The sequence below is a fragment of the Kogia breviceps genome, chromosome 13, assembly GCF_026419965.1.
Source record: "Kogia breviceps isolate mKogBre1 chromosome 13, mKogBre1 haplotype 1, whole genome shotgun sequence".
Taxonomy (NCBI): Eukaryota; Metazoa; Chordata; class Mammalia; order Artiodactyla; family Physeteridae; genus Kogia; species Kogia breviceps.
Genome location: NC_081322.1, coordinates 63040184 through 63064462, shown reverse-complemented (window position 1 = coordinate 63064462; position 24279 = coordinate 63040184). Strand labels below are relative to the sequence as shown.

At 41.6% G+C, this 24279-nt stretch overlaps 1 protein-coding gene across 2 annotated transcripts in view; it reads left to right on the top strand.

Moving 5' to 3' along the window:
* The window catches only part of SLC2A12 (solute carrier family 2 member 12), a 55387-nt gene extending 31174 nt beyond the window's left edge, over positions 1–24213 (top strand). For both annotated transcript variants that reach the window (XM_059082976.2, XM_067010841.1), the window contains exons 3-5: positions 8014–8136; positions 11583–11715; positions 22632–24213. In XM_059082976.2, coding sequence (XP_058938959.1) covers positions 8014–8136; positions 11583–11715; positions 22632–22785 — 410 coding nt within the window. In that variant the 3' untranslated portion in view covers positions 22786–24213. The remainder of the gene's footprint in view (positions 1–8013; positions 8137–11582; positions 11716–22631) is intronic.
* Positions 24214–24279: the final 66 nt, after the last annotated feature.

Genomic DNA, 24279 nt, shown 5'->3' with positions numbered 1-24279 from the left:
TATTTGTTAGATGAGTCAAAAAAAGAGTCTGGAACTCTCTCAGCTTCTGTGATGAAGGGGAGCTGTCTCTCTAGTCTGGGGTTGACATACCCTGATCTCCTCTAGTATGAATCTGTGTCAATATCTAGGCCATCAGAAATAAAAGTGGTTTGTGGGGAACCCCATGCACATTTGACCAAAAGTTATATCTGAGTAAAACTACTCAATTGAGGATGTGCAGTCATCTCTAATTCATTTGATGACTAGAGAAGTTTCATGTTTTAAATTTACTAAAATTAAGGCCATTTAAAAAAATGTATGGTGTTAGCCAAAATATTCATTTCCAAATTTCCATATTTGCTCCAAATACAAGATTCAACCTTTCCCCTGGAGTGGGAAAAAAAAAAAGAGAGAGAGATTGAGATTAGTCATATCATGGGATAATAATTCCTACTTTGGTTTAGTAATTGAATGTTTTAGAACTTAACTCTTTCCAAAAAAAGATTTGAGACAATTCCTTCCTGGTTTTCCTAAGAGAAATATGTAGAAGTCTGAGCCTGGAATTTGTTTACTTAATTAGTGTTAGAGCTTATAGAAATATTTCAATGGATTATCTCAGGCTTAACAATCACATTAAATTTCTCAGATGTAAGCTGGAAGTCTAAAATTAATAATAGCAATAAAAGATCTTTGTAGAAAAATCATACCAGAGCCACAAGTAATCAAACTCTCAAGAACTGTAAACTGGCTGATATTTGAGCCCACATGCAAGCTTACAAGTTAGCCTCAGTTTCATGGATTTTGGCAAAAGACACAAGACTCCTTGGTCAGAGACAAAGGATAGTTTATTATTCATAGCAATAGCAATAGCCAGACTATCAGCATTTGCACAAATTCCCCAAGCCCCAATACCCACAGGGCATCATGAACCAGGCCAGGTGACACCTATACATAGACTGTGTTATTTTAGAGGAGAGGAACCCCAAGCTTAGGGAACCCAAATCTTTTGTAATAGACAGTAAACCAGCCTGATTTTTCCCCTGGAGGGAGACATTATCTTTAATTTACTGGATAGTAAACAAAACTTTGCTCTAGAGGGGACACTATCTCCCAAGGTTGTTTGTTATGCGAACATCCTTAGAAAGACAGCCTGGAACAAAATCAGTGCCTTTGCTCATGAGACGTGCTGAAATGTGAGACCCATGAAAAATTGTCTCTCAACTCAAATATTCTAAAAAGGCCACTTTTCTGTTTAAAACAAGAAATTAGAACTTTTTAAGGTATAAAGATTGTAGAGCCTAGCTTTTTGTTTTGTTTGGTTTTATGGAGTTTAACCAGTCTTTTGGAGGATGGGTATCAGTAGGAAGCATATGACTCATCTGCCATAACATTTAAATTTAGATTTTATACCTAAGTAACTCTAGCTCTTCCAAAAGCAATTGTTTACGTGATGTTTGCACAGCTAAAAATTATGACAATTCCAGGGGTGTGGAACAGCAGGTTCTAATTTGGAAGTTTACTCAGCTGCTTCGCTCTAAGATATACAGGGTTTAGAACAAAGGCTTGCAGACCAAAATTATATCAAATGTTTTCAAAGATATTTCATATTTCCTCCTAGACACCAGGCCTCTAATATTCCAAACCATCACCGTCAAAAACTTTTTTAGTGCTCATCTTCTTTTTCTACCATTCTTCTTGGATAATCACATACTCTTAGAGAAAAGGCATATTGATTAAATTATTATTCTTTAAACAGGAGTATTTTATTATCAAATGTAGCCATTATACAGTCGTATTCACACAATGAGTTTGTGTAAATTGTGTCTACCTTTAAGATCTTTCAAATCTTTTTTTTCCTTTTAAATCTTACATTTCAGTTATCATCAATATTCACACCAATACTGTTCCTTTTTTTTCCAGTTAATTAAGTTAAAAGTTACTTTGCTTGATTAAAGTGGTGATTTATATGGTCCTCTGGTGTTAGTCATTGCAATAATGCAAAGTAAACAAATAATAGTATCTGAATGGTTTTATACTAAATTTGCACTCAAGCAAAAGAGGAAAAACTTAAAGAGATATGTGCCTTAGCTAATTAAATCTCACTTTCCTCTTTGGAGTTAAATGATGCACAGTGGTACCTAATAGAACCAAAGAGTCTAAAACTGCATTTTTGTAGCATGAGCACAGCTAAACAAAGAGAAGTAATACCATTTACTACATTACCATCAGCAACTCTTCACATAATATAATACATCGGTGTTTAACTTTCCTCTCCATCCCACGCTATGATCATAGGCCCATGCCCTTGAAAATTATGAATATCAGACAGTAAAGACATTAAAGAAACAGACTAGGGTTTTAATACTATCTTAATAAACACAGCATTCACCTGTTACTTTATTGTTTTTCAGAACACAATGTTAAGCATTTTTCCAAGGAACGCCTGTAACATTAAAAACTATTAATACTTTTCTCATTGAAGTCTGAAGCATCATTCATGAAAAAAGCACAGCATAAAATGTTACATGTGAAACATGACATTCAAGTTATAGTGTAAACCAGAAAAGACTAATTTCTTGTATCTCCTTCCCTTTTTTGTTTTGCCTTTTGAACTCTAGTTCAGTGATCTGCAAATTGGGATAAGCGTAATCCTGGGGGCTACTTTCTGGAATATTCCTTCAATGACACATCAACGGAAATCAGTTTTTGGATTTTTAGGAAAAGTCTGTTTCCTAAAATTTCTTCTTCCCTGTCTTCCCAGTAATAACTATTCTTCCACTTAAAAGAAAGCACACCTGCTACCCACCAGAAATCTTATTATGATATATGTCCCCAATTATAAAAACCTTAGGAACACTAATGAAAGAGACAGTTGGAAATATTGGTGTAGGTGTGGTATGGAAAAAGGACTCTAATGACTAGATAATAGTTCTCTCATAAGCCTAGATATTTCCAATAATTTACTTTCAACAAAACTGTAGGATGACCTAATCCAGTTAGCAGCTGATATACCATTACAACAAACTTTTGTTGTTAAGTTAAAGAATGTAGTGACACTCCTATTAAAAAACTTTTTCAACTCCCCATCTATTTTTATTATTCTTGAGAACAGTACAATTCATCTCCCTCCCTTATTTTTTTTTTTGCCTGTGCCACGCGGCGTGTGGGATCCTAGTTCCCTGACCAGGAATCGAACCCTCGTCCCCTGCATTGAAAGCGCGGAGTCTTAAGCACTGGACCGCCAAGGAAGTCCCCCACATTTCATCTATTTGAAAACAATGTCAACTTTATGTTAAATGCCTTATTGTTATATTTTTTAAATGGATGAAGATGAGTATCAAATAGGTGTTGTATTTAAATTCCACTGGAAATACTTGAGTGATATAATTATTCTCTACTCTAAATATAGAGTTTAAAAATACCATAGAAATTGCATGTTTTGCTGTCATTTAAATTTATGGTAAAAAAATGTTAGATGTTGATATATAATGAAAGAAAGTACTTAGTTTTTCTAATTATTTTAAAGGCTACACAAGCAAGAAAGTTTGGAGACCACTGCCACTGTTCTTATTCCCGATTAGTACCTGATCACAAAAGGGTTCCATTTTTAACTCTGGCATTTTTTATTAAGGGTTATTTCATTTCATCCAATTTCCCCAAAAATATTTTAAGAAATCATTTCGGTTGATTCTGACTAGAAATCATTAAGATAGAAAGATTGGGAACATTGAGGTTTTATTTCATTGTTTTCCTCGGTTTGTTAAGTAATCCAAGATCATATTCTTGAAAAAAAGTATTTTAAAAGAGGCCAGGGGTAAGCAAAACTCAGAGAGACTGAGAAAAGGGAGAATACAAAAAATAAAAATAAAGTAAAGCTACAATATCACTGCTGATATTGGAGATGGTGGCCTATGGTGGAGTGTATTTTTAAAGGACAAGACTTTCCCACTCAAGGAACTTATAGGGCCATAATTTAATTGGCTTCAGTCCTACAAAGTATAGGACACTGGCTCCATGAAGTTGTTGAGAACTCTGCAGCCTAAGTGTAGAACTTCCTCCAAAGTTGCTAGGAGGTCCCTGGTAAGAGTTTCAAGCCCTCCATAAGTCTTTCAAACCTGAGGCTCCCAAGGCAGGTGGTTCAGAAAATGCTCAGGCCAAATGGAAAGCATGCCTGAAATGCTGCGGGGTTTGAATCTGAAAGCACAGGGAGAGAAATGACAGCCTCCGTGGAAAAAAAATGTTCTGCAGTGGCTGAAATATGGAGGAGGGAGGAGCTAAGTGTGGCCGTTGATATGCTACAGAGCTCAGCCATTTCCACTGATTGGCCCTATTCATTCAAGTTCATGTCCTCCGTTGCAAACAGACATTTCAACGTATTTGTCCTTCATGGTCTTTCTATGACACTCTGTGCAGCCATAAGCTCTGCAGATTTCATCTGGATCAGGCAAGTTCTGATGGGCAGCCCTGGTGATTTAATGCCATGTGAAATACGAGTTTCAACATTTGTGGACAATTAGCTCCCAGCAAGACCAAAATTTCCTCAACCCTTGTAACCTAGAGAAGACTTTAAAGACACGTGCAGACTCTGACATTTATAGAAGTACATATTGCTGAGGTGGACCTGGAATAATGGGGTTAAAGGTGAAATAATAGGCATCGAGGAGAATTGTTTCAGGGCCTGCTAACCTGCAGTGAGTGGCTTCACTCACTGTGGAAGAGTTATTATGTCTCTGATTACTCTGTGGATTCCTCACAAGCAGATAACACAAAGCACCCCCCGTGGGCCTATCATCAGGGAAGGGGATAATGAGGACAGCCAGAGAGAGCCACCATTTTACTGTGGCATGTGACAATAGCTTGATTTTTGTTGGAGAGAAATGAGGCCATCTCTTTGGAAAAACATTAGGGATTCAAACAAACAAACAAACAACAAAACTTCCACCTGTTATTATTAAATACCAATATATATCCCCATGTGATGATTTATACCTCTTTGCTCTTTACTTATAAATTGAAAGGGCTTCTCCATTCCTTCTGCATTGGGTACTCACAGCCCTTTTCCAGGCACCATGGAGGCCTATAAGATTCTGGCACCATCTTGCTCCTAAGTCTTCCATGGAAAGACTTTATTTACCCTCTCAGTAAGTTCTATCTTGCTGCAAGTTCCACTTTCAGATTTTTTTTTTTTTTTTTTTTTTTTTTTTGCGGTACTTGGGCCTCTCACCGCTGTGGCCCCTCCCATTGGGGAGCACAGGCTCCCTACGTGCAGGCTCAGCGGCCATGGCTCACGGGCCCAGCCGCTCCGCGGCATGTGGGATCTTCCCAGACCGGGGCACGAACCTGTGTCCCCTGCATCGGCAGGCGGACTCTCAACCACTGCGCCACCAGGGAAGCCCCACTTTCAGATTTTTATTTCATGCTCTCTGGATCTGAAAACCTGTGATTTTTAGGGTTCTGAGATCGTTGTTAAAATTATTTTAACATTATAATTAATTAATTATTTAACTTCATTTACAAATATTTATTATTTACTCTCCTGATTTTTGACTTGACAGGTTCCATATTGGGGGTGTTGAACCAACCTTGTCACAACCTTTGTCAATTGCTGCAACATCCAGTTTGTCAATATTACATAAACCAAGGCATCGATTCTTGAATTTTCTCCACTACATCAAAAAAGTAGTCGCTTTCAGCAACGATATATTACTTTTGGAAATGTCAGGTGTAAGTTTTGCCTGACAACAAGGGCCCATCAGAGACTGACGGAAGTCTGTTTTTCAGTATTCAGTTCATTGCTCACTGACTGGTTAAACTGCCCAAGAACTTGGCTCAGCTGCTGCACTGAATGCATGCCTAGGACAGGCCTCAGTGTGGTTGCTGGGTTCTTTTAGGCGAGCCCTTGACAGTTCAGACTGAGCACATATAACTTGTGCTTTGTGCAACTGTCCCATCTTCTTGTTGGTAAGATCCACCACTCTCTGTAACAGCAGGATCAACTCATTCTCATCTGAGGACAGCGTGGAAAGCATTTTCCCCAAACCCCACCCAATAATTCCAAGAAGCCATCATGATGCAAGGTGGGGAGGGGAAGTGGGGTATCTCAGAGTCGATGAAGTGGGGATGGAAGTAGATCAAGAAAACCAGTGCTCACTCTTATCCTCAAAGAACATCAGCGTGTCCATTCCCCCACCTTTTCCTCATGGCTGCTAGAGCAAAAGACCATAAGGAACGCTCTGCTCCATGCCTACCCTCACCAAATACCCAAGGCAGGAAGGGGCCTGGGGGATTGGCCTGCGGCATAGCTTATTTATCTTCAACAGAGTGGACTTACATACTTTCATCTTGTATTTGCCCAAGGACTGGTCATTACAAAGGCTTCATCAGAATTATGCAGTTGTCATCCTACTCAGATCCAGATCCCCAGTCTTGCAAAGCTCAAGGCAAGGTTACCTGAGCTTTGCACTGGTCTCCAAGGATATAATCTGCAAGAATCTAGTGAAGGTCTTCTGGGGGAAAGAGTGGAGGGGAGGGATCTGGAATGTTATTTTTGAATTCCCTATTATTTAGAACAATAATAATCATGTTCCTTTGGTTACAGTTCTCGCCCGCACCCTACGTAGATTCACTTGGAGAAGATAATCAAGAAAAAAAAATGTGTTTCCAGCCCTCTTGTATAATTTAAAATATTTTTCCTAATTTAAAACAGCACATTTACTCTGAGCAGGTGTTTTCTCTACAGAGCATGATCTTGTCGTGAGAGGTGACTTTTCAATCAGAGACACAGGTGACTGCTCCATGATTCTGGCACTGGCAGCCCAGGTGGTTGCTGGCAGGGGGCCTCTCTCGATCCTTCCCTCACACCGCCTCCTCTCTCCTCTCGGGCAAGAGATGCATCTGGTCTGTATCTGAACACCGGCTTTGCAACACAATGTGACTTAGCCAGCAGGGAGCAGGGCTTGGGACAGCTCCTAAGCCCTTCTTTCCTCAGAATCAGAGGTGCTTCTACTCCACATTTATGTATTCATTAACGAATATTTATTGAGCCACCCCCAAGAGAGCACCAAGATGAAAAAGCATGAGTTCCAGAGGCTTCCCAGGCTCAACGCCACCTCTGAACTCTGGGACCTTGGCAGAATTACAAACTCCTTTAAGCCTCCATTTCCTCTTCTATAAAAGAGGGATAGCAATATAGTTCCTATCTGGTAGGAATTCAGCGAGGATCAAATGAGATAAGGTTTGTAAAGGTCTCAGCCCATTGGAAGAACTGGTGGCTATTAGGCAAACTGGATTTGCTAGGCTGTGAGCAGAACACAAGTTAATTGGCTCCTCGGCTGCCCTTTCTAATCCCGTCATGCAGGTCCTCTAATGTTCTGTGTGTGTCACTCTCAGATCATAAAAAGTCCTCTGATCAGTTTTCGTGCCGAGAAGAGTCTCCTTTCAGAAAATCAAATGTTTGGTCTGGCATAACATCGAATCCTGGAGCTCTGTCTAATTGAGAGCTTCTCTCCACCCAGCTTGCCACAGGCCTGGAAGCCCAAGTGGGGGAGGGGAGAGGAGCCAGCCTCCTTCCTCCGCCCTCCTGGCTCTATCTCCTACCCACTCAGTGGCTATGATGTTGGACTTGGCAAAGGTCTGGGGCAGAGGAGGTTACAGGAAAGGGCCCAGAGGAAAGCAGATAGAGCTGGGCTCTGGCACTGAGGCTCACAGCTGCCCCTTGTCGTGGGCAGGTGGCCCTAGCCACTGCCCTTTCTGTTTGCCTTTCTCAGACCAGTGTCCCCTACCAGCCCTTTATGTCCCTGCCCCTACTTCCAGGGACCATCGTCAAGCTCTCAGTGTTTCTCCTGAATCCCTTCTCACTTGATTGGAGGTTAGGAGAAAGCACACTCTCTCCTCCCTCGTCCTGGAAAAGGACATGGTCCTGCTCTCCAACCACAGATCACGTGGGACTAGGGCAGAGGTCAGTGGGCTGGCCCTCAGCTTCAATGGCTTTTTGATCATTTTGCTGTCTCCCACCCACTCTTCCTTATCTTCCAGTGCCCTGGCTGGTGCTGAGCGAGATTTTTCCTGGTGGAATTCGAGGACGAGCCATGGCTCTAACATCTAGCATGAACTGGGGCATCAATCTCCTCATCTCTCTGACCTTTTTGACTGTGACGGGTAAGAACTCGCTTTCCTCGAACGCCTTTTGTGCTCTTAGGACAAATCTTAGGGAAGCACACTCTCCTGAAAAACATTTTCTTGTCAACATTTTCAAACACACTCAAAAGTAAAGAGAATAGCAGTGAACCTGATGTACTGACCACCCAATTAAAAAATTTATCAGTTTTCATTTATGACCCCACCTGCTCTGCCCCCCAAATTATTTTGAGTCATTGTCCAAACATGTCATTTTGTCTCTAAAATTTCGTCAGGGACCTCTAAAAGATGAGACATTTAGACACTATAACTTCAATATCATTATCACACCTAAAAATATTATACTATTAATAGTCTCTTGGTTTCAAGTATCCAGTCTGTGTTCACATCCTTCCAGTTGTCTCATAATTATTTTTTATACTTTGTTTGAATCACAATCCAAATACTTAATTTACGGTTGATTGATATGTCTCATAATTTGTAGGTTTCATCTCCATTTCTCCTCCGCCTACACTTTATATTTTTAATGAAGAAACTGGGTCGTTTGTTTCATAGCGTTTTCCCCGGGGTTGGATTTGCTGATTGTAGTCACATCGCGTGTACCCTCTGTCCTTTGTGTTTCCTGTAAACTGCTATTTAGATGTAGAGGCTGAAAAAGATTTAGATTTTCTTGTTTATTTGCAACTCCTTCCCAGGTGATGGCCTGTGTCCTGCCATCGGAGGCACGTCCTGTGTGCTTGTCTCCCACTTTGTCGTGCCTGCATCCTTTGAGGATCATTTCCCAGATCCATTATCCTCATTTCATCATTCCTACTAAGTTTTTTGTCAGCAATACTTCTCTTAAGGAGAAATTTCTTCTCATTAATTATTTGCCTGCCCTGAAGTATGTATGAATCATATAAGAAAGCCAAGATTAATGTTTGAAACTTTCTCTTTATTTTCTACTTTTCAAAATAATGAGGTAGTTCCCCAGCATCCTCCAAAACTGACGGATGAGTTTTCGTCCCTTCCTTTATTTTATATGTATATATATATAAAATGCATAAATATTAAATAGTATCTATAATACAGAGATAATATATATTGATACCATTTCAAAAGTGTAAAAAAAAAGTGGATGTATAGTCAAAAAAGTATATATCTATATGTAGTACTTCTGAATCTTGTTGACTTTTTTTTGGAGTATATCTACTTTTGGAAATGAACTTTTAGTTATTAATTAAGCACAGTTTGGGTTTTTCCATAATATTTTAAAATATTTATGTCCTACATTTTTGGAAATAGCCCAAGATGAAAGGAGACACAGGAACTGGTCATTTGCACCAATCGTACGTCTCCTGCTCAGATCACACACATAGCCCCGTGCCCTTCACCTTCTCACACGCACCCCCCGCCAAAACACACACTTACCTCCTGTTTATATGGAGAGAGAGAAATATAAAACAAAGAATGGAAATGATGAAGGATGAATAAAGATGACACGAATTTCTGGGATAGCTAATACATAGGATGAGCTTGATGAAGATTCAGAAGTTCTTCATGGGATCTTAGAACAAATGTTGGGAAAGCATACTCATTAAAAAAAAAATTCTGGAATGAGCTCAAACCTGTAAATGACATTTCATTGGACTAAGTTTGAAATTCTATACTTCTTTTCAAAAATCAATTTTCCAAGTAAAAGATATAAGGGTTCTGCTTGGTGGCAAGCCCTTGGACACCAACTTTTAGCATAATTTCAGCTGTATCAATAAGAACAGAATGTACTGGAGACAGACATACTCTGCTGTGCTCATAATACAGCTGCGGTATCGCTCTCAGCTCTGAGTAAAATATTTGATGAGGGTTGCAGTGTGCCCGCCAAGGGAGGGCAACCTGGATAACATGGGCAGGTGACCTATGGTCTGTGAAGAACGGTTGCAAGAGTTTGGGAGTTTGGGATTTTGACCTGGACAAGAGGATACTCAGCAAGGGATGGAGGTGCATTCAAATATTTGCGCCACTTTCTTGAAGAAGGGATGAGGAAGGCTGATCCAGAGGACAAAGCAGAACCTCTGAACCCAAGTTCCCAGAAGGTAGACTTGGGCTTAGGAATGAGTGAGGCATATGTTTGAAACAGACAGGGCTGACTCACAACGCAGCGTGCATTTTTGATAAGTGATGAGCTCCCTGTTACTGAAAGTACTCAAACAGGAGAGCAGATAAGTTTGCCGAGGTGACCTTTTGGGTTTGTTTTTTTTTCCACTTTTTATTTTCTGGTTTTATGCCCCAGAGAGGAAAGAAGGACCAATTCTCCAAGCACTTTATTAAGCACTCTCTTGGGCAAAACCCCGTGCCAGCAGCAAGAAAAGCACAGAGGGAGCGGACTTCAATTAAAATTGCCAGAAGGACTGCAGAGCTGTTCCTTCTCCCTGCTTCTCCCCACCTCAGCACAGCTGACCTATGAGTGGTTAATATGCATAGATCCTTCCACTTTGTATTACCAAATGCCTTCTGCATAACTGCTCAGTCAATGAGCAGTTGTGATTTGTGGCCGCTAAGGGCTATTTGCATTGTTTCAGTCTGTGGCTGGTCTGAGCCTGTGTTCAAAAAAATCCAGCCTCCTCCTGCCTGCTCCTGGCCACACTGGACTTTTCCGCTGAGCCCGGGGTGCCGCAGTGCAAGGGCAGACTCAAGTGCATTGGGGGCCACCTCTCACCAGCTAACATACTTTGACCTTGGTCAGTACCACAAAGGGACTGTACCTCTGGCTAGAAGCGCTCAGAGGGAAAACTAGGTTGGTGGGTGAGATCCATCAAAACCTGGAGGGTCCTGCTTCTTGCTGATGCATTTTAGCAAGTTAATGCCTTTCATTCAAACCATTATCACTTTTTTTCTCTGAATCCAGGAAGCAGTACTACAAATACTGCCAGCTACTAAAATGATGAAATATTGCCAACATGAAACGATTTATTCAAATCAGAGTAAAGAAGGGGGAGCTCATTCCAAGAACAGTCCATCTGTATAAATATGTCTTTAAAAAATGTCTACTAAGTAGAAACCAAACTGCTATGGCGGGGATTCCCAAGAGAGGAACGGTAGAGGGTGAGGAGAGAGGAGATAGTTTACCTTCTGTTTTATGTGTTTCTGTGTTGTTTGAGGTGGTTTTTTTTTTTTTTTTGGCAATGAGCATTTCTATCACCATTTTGAAAACGAAAAGTATTATGTTCACCAGGAAGATGGCATTGGGTTTAAATTATGATATTTACAAGACTGTTATTCACTTTACCAGAGAAAGCTGGGGTTGTTTGTGAAAATGAAACTTTCAGAGGCTGGCTATATTTTTAATTTGTGATTGCTGTTTCCGTGGATACTACTGGCATGTTTGAAAATACATATGTTTTCATATATGCTCTAAGAAGCAGCTATCCACAAATGGGATGAAAGCAACACAATATGCATCTCTAACCAATATTTTTTGTCCTCTCTAGATCTCATTGGCCTGCCATGTGTGTGCTTTATATATACAATTATGAGTCTGGCATCTCTGGTTTTTGTCGTTGTGTTTATTCCCGAAACAAAGGGATGCTCTTTGGAACAAATATCAATGGAGCTGGCAAAAGAGTGAGTATTATGTGCATTGCTCTCCAAACAACACTCTTTGGTCAAAAATTCAGCTTTTATATACAGTGGAATAATAATAATATCTGAAATTTTTTAGGATATTCCCTTTGGTGGAGAAACCATATCTCAAAGCATAATTCGAGTTTCTCTGCCATGCCTTTAATTTGGCTAATTCAGCTAAGGAGTTAGAATAAGCAGAGTTTTCTAACAAGTGAAACTTTCAAAGCTCTTTTCAGTAATGATTGAAGAACCTCACCCATCTCTGGTTTCCAACACAGGGGGTGGGGAGTTGCTTGGGGTTTCAGGTGGTCCTGGAATGTCATGCTTGCCCTGTGCTAGCACCGTGGGCTTCAGCCTTCCACCTCTATCACACTTGTAGGTCTCTAAGCCCTAAACACTTGTTAAGGCTATGGTTACCAGGAAAACTCTTGGGCTTAAATGTCTACAATTACTCCAAATATGGCACAAAGTGCACTAAGAAAGATAAAGAGTTTCCTACATGAATAGGCAGTTAGAACACTGGTTAAATAAAATTCATATGGGGGGATTGCTTGAACAATTTGACAAAGCAGTGGCCTGTGGAATACTCCCCTTTTCTTTACGAGCAGGTCTCACAGCTCTGACTGTTGAAACTGTGGCCTGGGGGAGGAGAGGATGCACAGGGGCCAGGAATGAAGGGGAACTTGTTGCTCTTCCTAGGATTTAATCATTCTTTCCAAAAATGTAGGGATACTTGTTCGTGGACTTTAATATAATAGGAGGAAACTACATATTTACAGTTTGTGCCTTTCTTCTAAAAAAACTTTCATTACACTAGAGAGAAATGTATGATGGCTACAGAAATTGTGGGCATAGTGATTCTTCAGCTTTTGTCTGAAGGAAGAATAAACCTGATAAGTGAATTGATGGTAGGTATATGTGTACAAATATATAGACCGAGCTCTTAATCCTGGCTTATTAGTATTATATAATAATTTTATTATTATTATTAGGGTATGAAGTAAGTAGGAGTATGGATGATTTTTACTTTGTACCTGTATACTTTAAAATGGTTTACAGGGAATTCCCTGGAGGTCCAGTGGTTAGGACTTGGCACTCTCACTGCCAGGGCCCGGGTTCAATACCTGGTCAGGGAACTAAGATCTCACAGGCCAAGTGGGGTGGCCAAAAAAAAAGGTTTACATTTTAAAGACATTTCATTTTAGTAAGCAGAAAAACTTTTCTCTTAACTCAAGGTAAATGTCAACTGTAGGGATAATTTTTGATGCTGATAAGGCCCTATTTTTAAAGCCTTCAATGAAAATGAAAAGTATTCATTTACAAAGAGAAATATAAGTGTCAGGAAAGCCAGCTATCTCCTTGGCCTGGCCAGAGCATTACCTGGCTCTATTCAAGTTGAAGTCAAATAATTGGATTTCTTGGTGAGCACAGAATCTGAACGACAATTAATTACGCATACATGATTCAAATAACTAAGAGCCTCAGACCTTGATGACGCAGTGCATTCATCTGTAAACTGGAAACATGTCTGACAGATGCAGGCCTTTTCCAGAACTTAGATGCCAGGACACCAGTGATGTCCACATCTGTTGGTCACACTTCATTTCTCATCTTCGCTAGAGCTTGTTTCACATCGGTGGTCTATTTAGATATAAAACACTCTCCCCTAATGTAGTGGCTTAAAATACACCATTTACTATTTTCCATGATTCTTTGGTTGGGCTAGGTGGGGCCTTTGCTCACTTCACCGAGGCTCCCCCAACATCAGCAGGAGGGTCAATTGGACTGGAAGGTGCTGACGCAGCGGGAAGCTCCAGTTCTCTTCAGGTGGCCTCATTCTCCAGGAGGCTAACGTGGCTTCCTTACCTGTCAGACTCCGGGCAGCATTCCAAGGTAGTGGAGGCATAAGCTGCAAGGTTCCATGAGGTTTTCCTTCTGGAAGTCACACTACATCACTTCGATTACTTTCTATTGTCAGTACAAGTCCCAACGCCAGCCCAGGTTCAAGGGGTGTAGGGATTGACTTATGTCTTGATGAAACGAAGGGCAAAGTTTTTGTTTTTGTTTACCACATTTAATCTACCACACCTACTCTTTCTTGAAATTCTTTTACCTCTTAAGAAACCATTTTTTTCCCTGCATTTTGTCCTGCCTCACTAACTCTTACTTCCTTATTTCTGCTTCTATTCCTACATGAGAGTTATCTTTGAAGAGTTAGCCTTATAGCCTTGTGCCTTAAGGGCCAATGCAAATCCTCATCTTCAAAGCCTTGAGTAACCCTAGCCCTGATAGTATTCCTTTCACCAGGATCATCAGTATCTTCTAGTCCCACTTTTTTTTTTTTTTTTGGTCACGCCACAGGGCATGCGGGATCTTAGTTTCCTGACCAGGGATCGAACCTGTGCCCCTTGCAGTGGACATGGGGAGCCCTAACCACTGGACTGCCAGGGAATTCCCCCCATTTTCTTTTTATATTGCCTTAGCTAAAACTCTAGTGATTTCAATTCCTTAATTAAGTAGGTTATAAAGTTTTGGCATCTGGGAATGGTCTTGGCCCATTATGTTTTGTATGTAACCTCTAGAGTGCCTAGCTTAAAATTGATTCCTAGCAGATGATTAAAAAGTATCCACTGTTCAGTTGGATACCTTGTGGTCAATCCAATGCTGAATAATTGTGTGTGTGGATTAGATTATGGGTAACAATATAAACCACAAGTTTTGATCTGTGGATCACAGATGAGATTTAATCTTACGAGCCAACAATCTGTGCAACAGAAAGAGGTATGTGTTCAGAAAAGGGAGACATATGGCCTCCACCATACCACTCCCTGCCCGCAACTTCAGAGATTATTCATTCAACTCTTTGTTGATTATCTACTATGGAGTAGACACTGTATTAGGAAAGCACTGAAAATATAGGAGACAAAGAATCCATAGCTCCTTCACTTGGAGAGGCAGACCAGAAAACAGACCATTGCAATACACTGTGTTGGCAAGTGCAAAGGAAGGGCACATGCATTGGGGTAGAGAATGCCTTTAAAAATAAAGGTTTGTTACAATTCTTGTGAGCAATACTAACTAAAAAATTGAAGCAGGGAGAAAGCAGTAATGAATTAATTGAACGAAACTAAGAATCACTCCTCATTGCCCTCTTTTTAAAAAAGTCTAACTTGAAAGCAGAATGTTCTCAATGAATTAAGGTTAAGAAACTTTTAGATCTTTTTTTTTTTTTTTTTTAATGGGGCTGTCAGAATGGATCAAATTTCAAACCAAAGGAAAATTTGAAGACAAAACTTAAGCCAATCTTTCCATCCAGTAGGCCTCCAGAATAAGACATTCCGTAAGAACACAGTGATTTGGGTGTCTAAAACTCAACAAAACATATTCATTCAGAATTTGGGGTGGGGAAGAAATCTGTCTAAATTAACAAAACTCTGCATTATTAAATGTTTTTGAATTACTCAAACTTAAATCCAGACCCTCTCCAAGAAAGTTTTAAATTGCAAATTAGGAGAGATCCAAAAGCCCAAGTACTACCCACCCCTAGACAGATTCCACAAGTACCAGGAGGTTGGTGTAGAAGAACAAATAGAGATAAGGGCACAGGTGCGAATTATGAAAGATGAGGTGGCAAAACAATTCTGCATTTCAAATTCATTTCTAGGAGCAGCAAGCAGCAGTGTCTACCAGGGATGCATTCTTGTGGGGAAAGCCCAGTACCTGAGGGCAGAAAGGAAACAGTTGCCTTCAGAAATCTTGGCTAACTCTGATTTCTGCAACATCAAAGAGCCTGGGACATGTCTTAGCTTGAAGCAGTAGGTTGGCAAATGCTTTAAAAATGAAAATGTAAGCAGACTGAATGGTATAAATTCACCAAAGTTATGTATGAAGTATGTGTGTTAAACAAGGTTCCCTGGAGGGAAATGGCAGAGACAAAAATAGAAATAAAATACATAATAGTATTGAAAAGTGATCGAACTAGCTAAGTGAACGTGGGGGCGGGCGGTGGAAAGCCCCCGGGGACTTGTGAGGACACGCAAGTTGAAGTGAACTCGAAGATGGAGGACGGCTACTGCTGAGCTAAGGGAGTCTTCATGAACTTCGGAGTTAATGAAACAATGAATCAACTTTTGTCCCCAGGGAAAGAGAGTCCAGATGTGTATGTCCCAATGATTTTCTAAGCAACAAGAAAGGAAACTATTTATAATATCAAATTAACTTCAAATTTGATACTCCATACCACTTGATATTTTCCTTTCTCATATTGGAGTTGGCTTCTTTTCCTTCTATTTCTACAAGGCTGAGAAAACAAATATTCTTCCAAAGTTGTTAAGTTTCTTGTAAGATAAACAATGACTCAGTGGAGAGGTCAGAAAAGATTTCAGCAGTAATGTAATTTGAAAGGATTTCATTTTGAACTTGTGCCCTGCCCCCTACAAACACAAACACAAAATGGGACTTTTGCCATATGTGCTATTTCAGCTGTGACTTTCATTCTATTCCCCAGTTTAAGTGGAAACAATTAGAGAAAACTAACAAGTTAATGTTTTGTAAATATTTTAGTTCTGAGACTTAGGTTATTTTTCACTTTTAGCAGCTCATTTTATGTGGTCATTCCTTCATTCATTCACCCAAATTCATTTATTCGCTAAATAGTTACTGAGCACCTGTTCTGTGCCACGCAGTGTTCTAGGTGCTATAACATTAATCAGTGAGCAAAAATGCCATGAGAATTAAAATAGTAAGCGTGTGTGGGGGGGTACTTTTGTTTTTTGGATGTTTTGTTTCGTTGTACATTTTTATTAGAGTAGTTGATTTACAATGTTGTGTTAGTGTTTGCTGTACAGCAAAGTGAATCAGTTATACATATACATATATCCACTATTTTTAAGATTCTTTTCCCATATAGGTCATTACAGAGTATTGAGTAGAGTTCCCTGTGCTATACAGTAGGTCCTTATTAGTTATCTATTTTATGTATAGTAGTGCAAAACTTGTTATTTTCTATTATTATTATTTTTTTGGTAGTGGCCAACCTAATGGCTTGAGGTGGTATCTTATTGTAGGGGGTACTTTATTTATTTATTTATTTGTTTATTTATTTATGGCTGCGTTGGGTCTTTGTTACTGTGCATGGGCTTTCTCTAGTTGCGGCGAGCGGGGGCTACTCTTGGTTGCGGTGCGCGGGCTTCTCATTGCAGTGCTTCTCTTGTTGTGGAGTACGGGCTCTAGGCACGTGGGCTTCAGTAGTCGTGGCATGTGGGCTCAGTAGTTGTGGCACACGGGCTCAGTAGTTCTGGCTCACGGGCTCTAGAGCTCAGGCTCAGCAGTTGTGGCGCACGGGCTTAGCTGCTCCGTGGCGTGTGGGATCTTCCTGGACGAGGGATCGAACCTGTGTCCTCTGCATTGGCAGGCGTATTCTTAACCACTGTGCCACCAGGGAAGTCCTGCTCTGCTATCATTTATTTTCACCTGTATTCTTTGCCATCATTTATAGCATAGTTCTTTCAGAATTGTCTCTATTTAGTCAGCAATTCCTCTCTTCCTATTCTCTCATGAACCTGCTCTGATGAGACTTTTATGGCCATTACTCTACTGTCATTGCTCCTTTTAACATCCTGGTTACCTCCATGTTGCTAAACCCCATGATCAATTCTCATCCGCCGTCTTAATGGCTAATGTAGTGACCATCCCCAGCATTGACTGGGGTGAGCACGCCCTCCTTCCCAAAATACTTGCTTCACTGCCTTCAGGGACCGACCTCCTGGTTGTCTCCTACCAGTGCATCCTTCTCAGCATCCTCTGCTAGTTCCATCTCATCTTTCACTATCTTAAAGTTGGGGTGCCCTAGGGCTTCGTCCTCTGACCCCTTCTCTATCCCCTCACTGGCTCGTTGATCTCAAAGTTATGGTCTTTACCCCATCCATATGCCACTGAATCCAACATTTACATCTCCAGCTTCAATATCTCTCCTGAACACAAGGCTTGTCTATTCAACTGTTTGCTCTCCAACTCTCTTCAACTGTCTAACAAATATTACAAACATGATCTGAATTGAACCCCAATATTCCCCAAACCTACTCCACTCACAGACTTTTCCACCTCAGCTGATGTCAACCTTATCCTTCTACTTGCTCTGGTCACAAACCTTGGCGTCTCCCCTGACTCTTTCCCTCCCACCCCATGTTCAATCTTTCAGAAAACAGTGTTGGCTCTAATTTAAAAATAGATCCAGGGACTTCCCTGGAAGCGCAGTGGTTAAGAATCCACCTGCCAACGCAGGGGACACGGGTTCAAGCCGTGGTCCGGGAAGATCCCACATGCCGCAGAGCAACTAAGCCCTGCGCCACAACTACTGAGCCTGTGCTCTAGAGCTTGCGAGCCACAACTACTGAGCCCCTGTGCTGCAACTACTGAAGCCCGTGCGCCTAGAGCCCGTGCTCTGCAACAAGAGCAGCCACTGCAATAGGAAGCCTGTGCACTACAACGAAGAGCAGCCCCGGCTCGCTGCAACTAGAGAAAGCCCGCTCACAGCAATGAAGACCCAATGCAACCAAAAATAAATAAATTAAATAAATACATTTATTAAAAGAAAATAGATCCAGAGCCTGCCACCTGCAATGCCCCTCCCTTGATCTGAGTCGCCGTGATCTCTCCTGCGTTACTGTAGTAACCACCTGCCTGGTCCTGTTTTCAGCCTCCATCCCCTCTGATCTGTTTTCAGCACAGCAGCCAGTGATACCTTTAATATGATCAAGCTATTCCTTTGCTGAAATCCTCCAGCGGCTTTGATGGCCCATACAGCCCTACATATCCGACTACTCTCCCCCTCTTTCACTCTCATCAGTTGCACTGGCCATTTTGCTGCATCCCAAATGCACCACGCAATGCTCAAGACTCAGGGTCTCTGCCCTGGTTTCCTCTGTCTAGAATTCCCTTCCCTTAGACATCCACTTGTCTCACCACTTTATCTCCTTCTGAATTGTCCTGTTACCCTATTTAAAATCACAGTCATATCCCAACTCTGCATCCACTCTCTTTTTTCAGTTTTTCCCCCAAAGCTGGTACCTTCTATATTTCACTTGATTTCTTGTCTATCTCCTCTCACTCCATTAAGTTCCATGAGGGCAGGGAATTTTGTATACTTTGTTCACTGTTGTTCCCCAGCACCTGGAATAATTTCTTCGCATATAATTGAAGCTTATTATTGAAAATGAATAAATTAATGAATTAACTGGATATAGGAGTAAGGCAATGAAGTAGTCAGGGTGGTACCTAAATTTTTAGCTTGAGAAACTGCATGGACGGTAACACAGGGGAGCCCTTTCAGAACTAGGTTTCAGGGCTGGAAAGATTACAGAGATGTCCATTAGACATCAGATGGATATAGTACTGGTTGGCAGCTGGATACGTAAGTATGAAATTCTGGAGACACTCAGAGTCAGGGTCAGATTTGTGTAAGTGGTATTTAGGTTATGGAACCAGATGAGATCATCTGGTCAGAGAGCAGAGAGAAGAGAATGGAGGTGCAGGACCAAGCCCTAGATTACGCCAATACTTAGAGAACAGGCAGAGGAGAGTGAGTATCGAAAGGACTGAAAAGGAGCCAATGGTGAGGCTGGAGAGCAGCCAGGAGAATATGGTATCACTGAAGCCAAGAGGAGTGTTGTCAGAAGCAGGGACTGGATGATGCTGGGAAGGGGAGCAAAGAGGACGATCATAACCTCGACTGTCCTTACCCATCGCTGCTCCTTTCACAAGCAACCCACTCACCCTCGGACCACTCTGAGTTTCAGCTCACTCTCTCAAGCACCTACCATGACTGGGAATCCACTGAAGAGTCATCACCCATGTCCTCACTTCCTTTCTTACCTTCCTTAGATCCCATGCACCACCCCTCCCTTTACCCTGCCCTCTCTCCCTCCATTCAGGCAAACCTTAATTCTGATTAAGCCAGTCCTTAGCTTGTTTTATCCCCGCGTCCGAGGAACTTGGCTTGAGATACGCCCAGCTATACTGACAAGTCCAGTTTTCAATTGATGAATATAAGTCTCAAGTAGGTCTTCAGGAATGTCCTGCAACCTACCACATGGCCCTGGTCAGTTGATTTTCCTACTGTCCAAGATGGTGGCCTCACACCCTGTCCCCTCTCAAGCCTCCAGCACTCCCTCCCACTTCCTCACTCTCTGCTGATGGTCTTGGGTTTTGAGTTCATGGAGAAAACAGAAAGAAAGAGCCCACTTCATCCTCCACACCATCTACTCAACGACCTATATCTATACCCACCTTCTCTCTCTTGGTGCAAAGGCCAATTCTTTCATTTGTCCTGAGCATGTCCTCAATGTCCCCCTTCTATGGGATTATCATCACACACACACACACACACACACACACACACACACACACACACACACACACACACACACACACACACACACAGAGCTGCAGCACTCCCCATCCTAAGCAACATACCTCCCTAGACCTCTAATCTCAAATTCCTCCCGGGTACCCACTCACTCCCTGCCCACTTTTCAGTTCCAGAGTGCTCTGTTGTCTGCAGGTCCTCACCTCTCATTCTTTCTTGAACTTATCTCCTCTCAGGCTTTCTTTCCTGCTTTCTGACTCCCCAGGCTACTCATGACTTCTGCCGAGTTACCAAACCTCAGGGTCAGTTCCCGTGTTATGTGACTTTCCAGCAGCATGTGCCCAGGCCCTCATGCTCCCTTATCTTTAAACATTTTTTTTTTTCACTTGTCTCCTGGGATATTAGTTTCCTGGTTTTCCGCCTACCTCATTAGTCATTCCTTGGTCTCCGCTGCTTCCCCTTCCTCCCTCCCTTCAAATACTGTAATGCCCAGGGCTCAATCCTTAGATCTCCATCTACACTCACTTCTTGGATGCATTCCCCTGGCTTTATCAGCCATCCATAAATTGATGACTCCCAAATGATTATCTCTAGTCTAGGACCTTTTACCTGATTTTCGAATTCCAAAATCCAACTGTCCACTTGACATCTTTGGTTGGAATGTCCAAAAGGCATCTCTAATCTGACAGAACTCTTGATTCCCAGTCCCCTCGATCACCCAGTCACATTTCCTCCATGGGTCTTCTGCTTGGGGGGAACTTCTGAGGCCAGGGGTGCTTTGAGGCCAGAGGCTTAGGATTCATCCACGCTACTCCTTACACCCCACAGCTACACTATCAGCAAGTCTTGTTAGCTGTTAAGAAAACATATGAATATACACTTTCCACCAGTACTGTTCTAAATCCAAGCCACCATCTTTTATTTGGACTTACTAACCTCCAAACTAGTCTTCCTCTTTCAACTCCTGCACTCTGCACGCTATCCTCCATATAGCAGCTAGATGGATCTTTTATTTTTTGTAATAAACATTTATTATTTCACACAGTGTCTGCGGGGCTGGCGTTTAGGAGTGGTTTAGCAGGATGGCTCTGGTTCTGGAAGTCGCAATCTAGCTGTTGGTCAAGGCTGCAATCATCTGAGGACTTTACTGAGGCTCAAGGATTAAATTTTTAAAAAAATATTTATTTTGGGCTTCTCTGGTGGCACAGTGGTTGAGAACCCGCCTGCCGATGCAGGAGACACGGGTTCGTGCCCTGGTCCGGGAAGATCCCACATGCCGCGGAGCGGCTGGGCCCGTGAGCCATGGCCGCTGAGCCTGCGCGTCCGCAGCCTGTGCTCCGCAATGGGAAAGGCCACAACAGTGAGAGGCCCGCATACCGCAAAAAAAAAAAAAAAAAAAAAAAATTATTTGGTTGTGCCGGGTCTTAGTTGCGGCAGGTGGGCTCCTTAGTTGTGGCATGAGAACTCTTAGTTGCAGCATGCATGTGGGATCTAGTTCCCTGATAGGGATCGAACCCATGCCCCCTGCATTGGGAGCACGGAGTCTTATCCACTGCGCCACCAGGGAAGTCCCTAGATGGATCTTAAAAACGTCATTCCTCAGCTCAAAATCCCATGGCTCCTACTACATTTTGAATAAAATTCAAGCTTCTTAACTATGGCTTCTACCCTCCCCTCCGACCTCACATCTGTCATTCAGGTACTCGCCATGCTGTAGCCATATCGGACTTTCTGCAACATAGCACTTAGCTGCAATCCTTCACATGGTTCCCTCCCTAACTTCACTCGTTTCTGATCAGATGTCATCTAATCTTTAGAGATGCCAGCAGTATGATACAGTCCCCCACACCCCAACTAAGTCATTCTTTTTCCCTTTCTTGGTTTACTTTTTTCCTTAGCACTCTTACTACTTGAAATTATATGCTTACGTGCTTGGCTCCTGTTAAGGTGTAAGCTCCTTGAAAGCCAGAGTCTTTATCTCCTCCATCCATAGCACCTGGCATGTTGTAGCCACTCGATGAACTGGTTAAATTATAGGACAGGATATTGGAAAGGGGGGAGAGAGGTTCAAAGGTGTTTATTTAAAGAAACATAAAATACTAGAGCATGTTTTTATGCTGATGGGAATAATGTTGCAGAAATGAATTTGTTAATGCAGGGGCAAGGGGATAATGCAGAAAGCAGAATATGTAGATATAAATATAGGCATACTGGTAAGCAGAGTTTGAGAAAAGGGAAGAAATTAAAGAGGATCTGGGATGTAATCTCCAGTAGTTCTATGTAAGATTATCCTTGGAATCCTTCCCTGCGAACAGGAATGCTATGATTATGTTCTGAGAAGGCACCCCACCTTACCCTTTGCATGAGATTGATCAAAGGTCTGTGGTGCACTGAATTTCATGACACGTGGAAACTTTGCAGTAAACCTTGGTCATTTTTTGCAGAGCTAAAACATTAAAGCCCCAGGGTGATTTAAGAAATTATAGCCTGCACATTTTCAAATACTGTAAATTAAGAATGACATTTTCATTAGTGCCTCTTTCTCTTTCAGGAACTATGTGAAAAACAATATTTGTTTTATGAGTCATCACCAAGAGGAATTAGTGCCAAAACAGCTTCAAAAAAGAAAACCCCAAGAACAGTTCTTGGAGTCTAAAAAGCTACGGGGTAGGGGACAGCCAAGGCAGCTTTCTCCAGAGACCTAATAGCCTCAAAACCTTACAAATGTTGATACAGTATGAGAACATTTAGGGTGTCTTCCTACCAATGCATATTGGCCACTCCCATGTTTTCTCTTCGGTATCACAGAGCTAGTTTAAAAGGGACACCCTGAAATGATAGAGACAATCTTTAATCTCTACCCCCGCAAAAGGAACCATGAAAGGTAGGTGAGGAACAAGGTCCTAAGTGATCCCTTTCTTACTCGGAGCAGAACACCAGGTTAAAAATTAATACCGGTTGGTTATCTTCCACCTTCTTCACAGAGCAGCCTTTGAAAGACTATGAACTAGTGATGAGAACAAATTTTACCTTAAGGTTTGTACGCATAGAGGCCAGTTGTGGCTTTATTATTAAGACACAGAAGTTGTTTGAACATAAGCTTATGGTTTTTTGCCTACCAAGACACTACCTGCACTGGGTCTTGTGTAAAAAAGAACCAGGACACAATGTGGACAATTGCAAACATGTTCTAGGTTAGAACAGGGTCCTGGTTAGGATTTTAGTGATAATTTCTAATTACAGTTCAACAAGTATAAAGATTATACATCCTATTTTATGAATTATGAACTACAATGTAATTCAAAATATCCTTTTATGAATTTGGTATTAGTATTATAAAATTTTAAGAGAAACAACTCTGCAATAGTTGAGAAAAATAAGCACTTTTCCATCCTTTTTTTTTTTTTTTGCGGTACGCAGTCCCCTCACTGTTGTGGCCTCTCCCTTTTCGGAGCACAGGCTCCGGACGCGCAGGCTCAGCAGCCATGGCTCACGGGCCCAGCCGCTCCGCGGCATGTGGGATCTTCCTGGACCGGGGCACGAATCCGTGTCCCCTGCATCGGCAGGCGGACTCTCAACCGCTGTGCCACCAGGGAATTGCCTCCATCCATTTTTTAAAAATACAAATAGAAAGGACAATTTCAAAATCCTGGGACCATATTTATTTAGAAGTAGCTGTTAGTAAACACAGAGAAAAGAAGTCAAGCCATTAGGTTATTTATTCAAATCTGTAAGTAATTAGGTTTGAGTTACTAAGTCAAGCTTATACAGTTCTCTCTTTGTAAGGCTTTCATGATACCTTAATAGCGATCCATAGTTTCCTGTGATTCTTCGCACTCCTCAGGATTATCACTACCTCAGGTTATGGCCTACAGGCTATAATTGACGCTGACTTTCAGATGCCTGCAAACATAATAAATGACATCCAAACATTGGGACAATTCCCTCAACATGGTCTTCTCTATGATGAAACAGAGATCACCGACTGTACCAGAAACTTGGGTTTTCAACCACACAACAATGGATTGCTCTCTTCTGTATTTCACCAGTTGAATTTTAAGATGTGGGGAGGCATTTTACTAATAGAATTGGGATACAATGATAGAAAATCTACAATAAAGAATCTCAAACCACTTATGCAGTAACCCATTAAATGACTAATATTATAAGCTATGGGAGACACACACAAAAAGTACTGA